Raw genomic sequence first — 9,451 nt, 5'->3', positions numbered from 1 at the left:
CTATTCTATGATTCTATGATTCTATAAGCTGAGACCAGAAAGGTACATGTACAGTAACTAATTCATTAATCCGTCAGCCTAAGGGAAAGTGTTGCATGTCTCAGTCTTAATAGTCAAGTAGAGGGAATGCACTTATTTACTGGTACAAAAATACATTGCCGTATGTGCCTCCAAAACTGAGTGTATGTAAGAGTTACCTACCATGCTACAGAAGACATGCATACAACTCTGTCTTCTCACCAATAGGAAGTGAACTTACCATGTGATTAAGAAAAACTTAGACATATATTTTGACAGAAAATTATTCCTGAGGCAGATTACATTAGAGCACAAGCCTGATGAGGAATGGCTGAGGGAGCTGGGGTTGTTTAGCCTGGGGAAAAGGAGGCTCAGGGGAGACCCTATTACTCTCTACAACTATCTGAAAGGAGGATGGAGAGAGGTGGTGGCTGGTCTTTTCTACCAAGTAACAAGTGGCAGGACGAGAGGAAGCTGTGCCAGAGAAGGTTTAGACTGGATATTAGGAAGAATCTTCATCACAAGGGTGGTCAGGCATTGGAACAGGCTGCCCAGGGCAGTGGTGGAGCTACTGTCCCTGGAAGTGTTCAAAATACATGTGGATGAGGCCCTTAGTGACATGGTTTAGTGGTGGACTTGGCAGTACTGGGTAACGGCTGGACTTGATGATCTTAAAGGTCTTTCCAACTGAGTTGATTCTATGATTCTGTGAAGACCTATTGATGACAGCTGTCGTAATTCTAGAGGATCTACATTTATGGTTGTAACAGCAAAGAGGACCAGTCCTTTTGTATTCTTGCAGCAGGTTAGAAATTCCTGCAGCTACTACACATGAGATGCAGATAGTCATCAACAAATAGAGAGGCTGTACCTGTAGTCAAAATCACGTGGATTTAATTAAAGGTGTTTTTTTACTAACTTACTTAAAAGGACACAAAACACTGTCTAGTAATTTCTAATTGGTTTTGAAGCTTTTTTCATTGATTTTTCTTCATTTAGTAGGTAATAAATTTAAAATTAATCAGCATAATACAATGAAATTTCATAATAAAATGAAATCAAGAGCAGCCACACTGGGTCTTTCCCAGGCTTAATTTTTCTAATTTGAAATGGCACCTTTAGTTTTACTCATCTAATCTGGCATGTAGTGAAAATCTGTCTGCTGAAACAAAAATGTTAAAAAGACAACAATAGATGATAGTGGTAAGTTACAATGAAAATATTTTCAGGAGTAAATAGAGAATCGCTTAGAAGGCTTCCAACAGTCACAACAGGCCTTAAAGCATGGTCTTACTGTAGGTAGTCAGTTACCTGGTATCTAGAAGATAGCTTTGGTATAACCACTTAGTGGCCCAACAATGCACTCAACCAAGTCAACAAAGGTGCTCCATGGGGACAGGAGCTGACCTGAACCAAGCTCAGAAATAGTGGTGGGAGAGGCCGGAAAACAGGATAGGTTGCAGCAGAGCGACTCTGACTGGCTCTCACCCACTTAAGCACACAGTATGTGGAGGTTGGATCCTTCTGTTTTAATCCATCTCTGCCAGACTTGGAAATTAATCACATGCTCAGAATGTGCTTATGGTGGAGGTTTTCTCCTCTTCAGCAGTGCAGAGTGATGCAGCTGTTCCACCTGCGGCTACACACCACTCCCAAAACCACATTTCTTCCTTTTACATCTGTCTGACATTATAAAAATGGAAATCGCTTCTGTGAGTGCACTTTCCCCATGGCCAGCAGTGTGGATCTTTGTTAGGGTCTGTATTATTCAATATATTCAGAAATACAGCCGTAGTGAGACTACAAAATTTCTTGCTAATATATAGGTTACCTAAGTAAAGATAAGGGCTGTTTATTAAAACCTGCAGAAGGTTTTCACGTTTTGTGGATGATAGGATGACTGAACATAGAGTGACAAACATAATCAAAAACCAGTCCAGGACATATAAAAACTGCTAAATTCACAGGTAAATTCTAGTTCCTCTGCTAATTATTATCCTTCAGGAAAGAGTTACAGGATTTCTGGTAATTGCTCTATGATGTATCTGTGCTTGCAAACAATCAGAAAATGCAGATCCAAGGTCAGGATTTTTAGCAAAGACATGGAGATTAAAATAAATGTCATTACACTAATTTGCAGCTCTGTTGTGTGCCCATGCTGAATGGTGTTTGCACCCACTTCAAAAAGACATACACTAGAGAAGGCTCACAGAAGATGGCAGGGATGAGCGAAGATTTCAGACTGACAAGTGATAAAAAATAGTCTAAGGTACTCCAGCCTAACACCAGCAGAGCAAGAGCTGCTAGAAAATCTAGAAGATAATAGGTAGCAACTGTTGCATGGCTACTCTCATGATACGTCCCTGTATTAAATGTTCCAATTACAGGCATGTGAAAATGGAAGATTTACAATTTGATTAGTCTTTCCTAGTGCTTATGAATCCTTATGACCATGTTTTTACTATGCTCTTAGTTCATAGATATATTATATTAGTTCATAATTATACACACATCTGGTTTCCCAGAGGGGTCTACAGGGCACAAAGTAGTGAAAGATAATACCAGAAACTGTTTCTAACAACCCAAGACTAAGCAATGTTTGAAATAATTTCTTTCTTTTTTACCCTTGCAGACTTTGTGGCTTTGAACCATTTTATGACGAAAGGGGAGATCAATACATGTTTAAAAGAATCCTGAACTGTGAATATGACTTTGTGTCCCCCTGGTGGGATGATGTATCTCTGAATGCCAAGGATTTAGTAAGTAAAACAAAAATGAGTCTGTGGAGTATCTTTGCTGATACATGTTTGGCTAGTATCACTTCCATTGAGAAAGAGTCCATTTTTGGATGGAGGCAGAGTAGTTTGTTAATTAGTTGTACCTATGGCTCCTTGCTTTTCTTCTTCTTATCTCTTGTATATGATAGTGCTGTGATATATCCCCTGTTAGTCCAGTGCTGAAATTTTGCACTCAAACCCATGGACGTTCAGGTATTTATGTGATCTAATCCACAGACTGTAGGCAGCTGTCACAGTGTTCATGTATGCCTGCCTTTCATGCTAGCTCTGAGGTACTTCACCAGTCCTCTTTGCAAGACAACCACTTTCAGGGGAACGAAGAAAGTAGTCCTATATTTTGTGCAGTTTTCAAGTCTGAACTTTGGAAGAAGAATATAAAAAGGAGTGAAGCCCCTCTCACCCTACTTTTCCTCACAGCATTTTTCTGTCCATTTAAGCTTTCTCTTTTTTTAAACATGGTCCATTGGCAAAATGCAAGGGCTGGCATGCTACCTGCACCTTATGCTTTTATTACTGGATAAAGTAAACTGGATCCAGGAGGCATTGATCTGCAGACAGGTATTCTTGGGTTTGATTTTTAGTCAACATTAACTTGCACAGTTCAGTTATTTCATTAGCACTGAAGACACAAGTGCTTAGTTCCATATTGCTTATACGAACTGTGCCATAAAGTTTTTAAATTACTTCAGAATGCCTCAAATGGAAAGACTGTAGAAGTTCAAAGTACTTTCTCATTGTTGTGAAGTTTTTCTGAGGTCAAAAAAATATCATTTACTGTTGTGTCATCAAAACCCAGATGAACAGCAGACTGCAGCGAAGCTGCTCATTCGTTGTACACAGAGAGCTTTGGTCCAAACTGATGCCTACCATTTTGGTAAAGTTCAGAGTTCCAGGTTTGAACACTACAGAAACTTGTAGCTAAAGATGATGTCCGTAGCTCTCGAAACCATGCTTTAAGCAGTTATGGAGTGTTCAGTTGATCTCCTTAACTTGACCTCTTCTGTGGACGCACAGCCCGTATTCATCATGATGTCTGTTCTCCTGCATCTACTTCAGGGCACCATCTTTCTTTAATAGTTCTTTGTAGGGGAATTTCAGAGAGCCCTCAAGTGAGTTCTCCCCTCACATGCGGGCACCACACAGTGGTGCAGCCCTGTGCCAGCACTCGTGCTCTGCTTCAAGAGGATGTGCAGTCTGGAGAGTTGCGTAAGTGTGGCTCTGCTGACTACCTCCATGTACTTCTTTACTCCATTCTCACCCTTCTTTTTTTTAAAACACCACTTGTCCAGCAAAACCCATGAAACACAGCTTGGCTGGACACCCTTGTACCCAGCAGTTTGTACAATTCCACTTCCAGAGGTACGTGTGCAGTATGTTGTTCCCAGAAACATTCCTACTGTTCCTACTGTTGTGTTTGGAGAGCTGCAGCTTCCCTGGTCTTGATAACAGAAAGAATGGCATAAACAGCATTAGTTTCAGAGTCGGCTAAAAGAGTAATAATTGTACAGTACCTTTTTTACATGAGGTTTTACGGTGACTGAAAGAAAGATTTCATTTGTTATGTACCTGGCAGCGACTGCATGGTATAAGTCTGCACGAGTTGCATTCACTAGAATTTAAACTTTCAAATCCAGTTTAAACCCTGTTCAGATGCAAAAGCAGAGATACTGCTAAGAGAACTGCCTGTCTGGGAGTATTTTGAAAGTCTTTTAAGGTTTATGTGCCAATTCAGACATACGATATCCTGTGGTGGATACAGGCCAGGTGCATTGGTACATACTTTTATAAATGTTGGTAGCCAGTTGATTCTTTTTCTCTTCCCCCTTAGTTATTTAGTTATTCTCTTCCCCATGTTATTTATGGAGGACCAAGAATGCCAGAAACAAAATACATCAAAAGACCTGCATACAAATTCTTTTTGGCCTCTTTTAGAAACACATTCTAAGATGCTTTCCAAACCAAGACCAAAGCCCCAGAATGTAAAGTTTGGCAAAAGTAAAATGAGAGTAAGGTTAACAGTCTCCTATGTATCTTCTTGTGATGCAGGTTAAAAAGTTGATTGTTTTAGACCCCAAGAAACGCCTTACCACTCTACAGGCTTTGCAGCACCCATGGGTCACAGGGAAGGCAGCAAACTTTGCACATATGGACAATGCACAAAAGAAACTTCAAGAATTCAATGCCCGGCGTAAACTTAAGGCAAGTCTCTGGACATAGTCTTTGTTTTGGCCATAAAAGCATGCAGTTAGATAAATAGCCGTTCAGAAACCTTGCACACTTTTCAAGACAACATTTTATAGAGGTGTGGAAGTTTTTTATTTGACTGATGAAGATTAAAAAGTTGAAGCTGTTTTAGTTGATATCTGCAGCCAAACAAAAATGTGTGAAGTTGATTGAAAACTCATCTACACAGACAGAACTGCTAAGAATGTACACAGCTTTTGCAAATTCCTACCTTTTTTCCTTCCTTTCTTACTTTCTTCCCTTCTTCCTTCCTTGCTTCTGTCCATCTGTCTGTCCTGTACTGTTTACTCATCTTTAGAGTATTGACCAGAAAGAACACAATTCTGAGTGGTTTCTTCATGAACATTCAAAAATCTGGCAGATATTTAGTCTGCTACAGCTTATTTTGATCTGTAAGCCACCCTCAGTTTCCATACCCATCAGTGCAAAGCAGGAGCTTAAGCCATCCTTTTGTATGATCTAGAGTTAGCATTTCAGACATGTATGTCCATAAAATGTGTGGGTTGAGATTAACAGGCCCAAAACATGCATTTGGAAGTAGCTGTAACAGCAAATGTGCAACAGCATTCTTTCATCTGGAAATGAAGTGCAAGGCAGAAGTGCAGGTGGGACTGAAAATAACATTAAGTTCTGAGTCACTATTATGTCCCTGTACCGTCTAGTCTACATATCTACTAAAGGAAGAAGTAGCAAAATATTTTTAGGTGAAAACAGCAGGCAGCTGGGCATTTAACTGACATAACATGGGGAAACTTTTTCCTCCCCATATTTTTTCTTCAGTTGTTAAAGATTTGTGTCTGCTTAGGAGAGACTTCCAGGGATACTTCAGCACAGGAATTATTACCAAGAGCTACACTGAAGCTGTCATTGCGGCCCTGGGGAATAAGAGTCAAAAGCATCTCTTCTGAGATGAAAAAAAAAAACCGCAAACCCAGAAACAATGACCCTTAACTTTAGTTTTGCTCATTTTTCAATATTATTAGAGAGTGGTGACAGGGAAGAGAGCAAAGAATAAAGCCTTGTCGTTTACAGAGGTCTCAGACACAGCAGATGTAATTCACAGTGATGCTTTGCCCATGCAGAACATGTTCTATTCAAGAAGATTTCTGTAGCCTTACAGCAGGATTGCTCTGTATTCACTGAAGATGCCATGCAACATTGTTATATCAAAATTATTTCAGAGCATGAGCAGGATCATAAATTTCATTAATCCTGAGTAAGCTGTTACATTCACAGCGCAGGAAGTCACAGACAAATGCATGCCCTTTCTGCATGTTTTGATTTTGATTCTCTGTATATTTTTACACCTGTGACGACCAATGGGATTTTTTTTTTTTTGATGGCCAGAGTTGTCATAAACAGAGATCAGTATTTCTGCTCCCCACTTCTGTATGTCTGGGTTTTTTTCAGGCAGTAAAACAGTTCAAGGCAAGAGCTTAACATGTGTCTTAATTTTGTGACATTTTATGTGATATGAGAGTCTATCCCCAATGTGTGTGTATATATACACATGCATATGAAATTGATTGTATGGTCTGCACCATTGTGCTTGGCAGACACAATAGTGCAATAGTGATATATACATACTATTTTCCTTTGTGAACGTTTTGTGGGATAATCAATGATAATGCTGTTATTACTATGACAGAAGGTAGCTTTCTTTTTGTCATGTAACTTCAACACAGGAGATCTGAAGTAGTGTCTAAAAAAAATGCAGCATGTGCAGCTGAAAAAAAAATTCTGTTCATGTTGGCCAACTTGTAATCATGTGAAAGCAGCAATTTTATACCTCAATCCAGTACTTCAGATGGCATTCTAAATCTGTCCAGGCCCAAGGAGGTATCCAAATGTGACATTGGCATGAAGACTAAACACTATGTTTCCTAACAGAACAATGCAAATATTGCAGTGCTGTCAGACTGTGTCCTTTAAGGAATGTTTTCTTGATTCTCTCTCAGGCTGCAGTAAAAGCTGTGGTGGCATCAACTCGCCTCGGCAGTGCCAGCAGTCACAGCACACATGACAGCAACAAGGCCAGCCATAACCCATCTCCCGTCCATGACAGCAAACCTGAAGAGAAACCTACTCAGAAAGCAGAAGAAGCTCCAGAAGAAATGTCTTAGGTCAACATGCTTCCTTGTTTCAGCTGAAATCTGTCATTTCATACACCAGCTAACTTGTCATTCAGCAAGAGAGATTCATAAGCTTGGCCTCTCTGGTTCTGCTTTGGGGTGCCAAATGCACTGGCTGGTGATCCTACCTTCAATGCATGTGACTGCTTATGAAAATAGTAAACTGTTCCATAAGGCATGTCATGGAAACAGTGTTACTTGCAGTAATACCGGCAGGTAAAAACATGGGGATGAATAACTACCTATCATAATGCATATCCTTCATATACATGTATCCAGTGTTTCTAGATAGCATTTGAAATTACATACTACTTATTTGTTTTCATGTAAGTAAGTGTCTTCTGTATGTTGTGAGTTTCTTTGAACTGCTTCCTTCCAGATTCATAGTCCTGCAGCAGACAAAATGGAAGGAAATACCAAGTCAATGCTTTTAAAACTGATGTATGAAATAATGCTTTTTATCTGTAAAATTCAAAAAGTATTTGGGGATCTATATGCAAAAAACATTCCACTACTTCTGAGAAGAAATTGAAATGTTAGTTCCACTAGGCATGAAGGTGTACATTCCTCAAGCTTGTGTTGAGAATGCCTTATTCTGACTTTTCCTATTTATATACAGTATTTTAATGACAACCAAAATTATTCAGATTTCTGCCGTTTCGTTCTCTAATATAGCTAAACCAAAACAATAGACTAAAAGAGGACTAGCGTAGATGCAAATTTGAACCATTATATTTATTCATTAATTTCTAAACTGTGCAGCTAAAAGATGTTTTTATAGGGCCTAAGGGAATAACCTGCTATAATGCAAGTTATAAATGCTTAAAGGAAGCTGTTCCACAACCCAATGATTTTTCTCTGAAGAAATACTCTTATACAAGGTCTGGGAGCAAGCAGTATAATCTAGTTGCTTCCCAGATAGTTTAACCTCATGAATAACCAGTTTCCACTTGTCAGCATAATTAGTCGAGGTTTTCCTTACAAAGGACCCCTCCTAAAAAGTGATCCACCAGCACAGATCATACATCCACCAGAGCTCCTGTGTCTTAAGTTGAAAGCTGTGATGTGCATGAATCATCTTGCAAAATTAGGGTCAGGTTCTACAGGTGTCTTGATTCTTTTGTTCAGCATAACTGATGATAGAAATTGAAAAACTAACATGCATCAGTATGTATGACCATTTACATTTGTTTGTTATCACTTTGATAGCATGTGAATTTTGTGATGTCATTGATATATTACAGAAATGGCAAAAGGAACCTGATGTACAAGAATGTCATTTGTGTTTGTTTGTTAAAATTTTTAATACTGGTAGCTACCTAACACCCTACTATAGTCAACATTCCTCTTTTGCTTTAATCATTTTTATGTTGTTAGGCCTTGCACAACTTGCCTTGAAAAATATATCAGCTACTGAAAATAGTCATTAATAAAACATTCAGTAGCTACATTTCCTGGTGAAATTAAAGGGTAATACAAAGTTATTCATATGGCAGGTTTGATGAATAAAATATAATCAAGATTAATATAAAAAAGAAGATCAAAGATAATGTCTTTACTAGGTGAGAATGCATGCTAATGAATGTATTGTACTTGAGAGTTTTTACCCATTTCTTATAACTCTTTGAACTTGTACAGAAGGTTTCCTAATTAAGTGCAGTTGAAATTTAAAGTACGTGCATACGTCCTTCATCCTTTTCCCAGGTTTGGGGGAATCCAATGCTTTGAAGTCAGCTGAAACAGCTGGTGGGGGCATGGCAGCTCTGAATAGGCCAGCAAGACACTTCTGCAGGTTTTCCCTTGGAAACAAGTAGTCAGACTAATAACTTTGGAAAAGATGATAAGTACATCCACTTATCTCACTTTTTACTCTCTTACCTCCTGCGAGGTGACTGCAGGATGAATGTATTTCTCAGCCACAAGTCTCCTTCTCCTGTTACAGTGGAGAAGCCGTCTGAGTTCAGTCAGTGGAGAGGTTTGATGGGAGAGGCTGGATTTCTGTAATGTTTCCTCCTTGGTTTAGGATAGTTGCTTCTAATCTGCAGAAGTGAAGCTGGCTGCACAATTATTGCGCATCTATGAGTGCTTGAGCAAAATTGTTTTCACTTGGGGCACAGTTTGTTGACCTGAAAAGTAGTCCCAGCTGATTCTTAAAGTTGTTCTTTGCTAAATTATACAGTAATATATCATAACTATGAACTGATGCCATGCAACTGGAGACCTCCCTGTGACAGCATAGTCTTGAAGGCAGCTCAGTCT

General features: G+C 39.1%; 1 protein-coding gene across 1 annotated transcript in view; it reads left to right on the top strand.

Annotated features, from left to right (window-relative positions):
• LOC104404861 (calcium/calmodulin-dependent protein kinase type IV-like) overlaps positions 1-7,696 on the top strand; it is a gene marked incomplete at its 5' end in the record, with an annotated part of 17,132 nt that extends 9,436 nt beyond the window's left edge. Inside the window, 3 exons of the mRNA XM_010013392.1 lie at positions 2,651-2,777; positions 4,863-5,015; positions 7,019-7,696. Of these exons, the coding sequence (XP_010011694.1) occupies positions 2,651-2,777; positions 4,863-5,015; positions 7,019-7,183 (445 nt within the window). The remainder of the gene's footprint in view (positions 1-2,650; positions 2,778-4,862; positions 5,016-7,018) is intronic.
• Positions 7,697-9,451: the final 1,755 nt, after the last annotated feature.

Source organism: Nestor notabilis, unplaced genomic scaffold (genome assembly GCF_000696875.1).
Source record: "Nestor notabilis isolate BGI_N333 unplaced genomic scaffold, ASM69687v1 scaffold12014, whole genome shotgun sequence".
In the NCBI taxonomy this organism is placed as follows: Eukaryota; Metazoa; Chordata; class Aves; order Psittaciformes; family Psittacidae; genus Nestor; species Nestor notabilis.
This window is presented reverse-complemented; position numbering and strand designations above follow the sequence as displayed.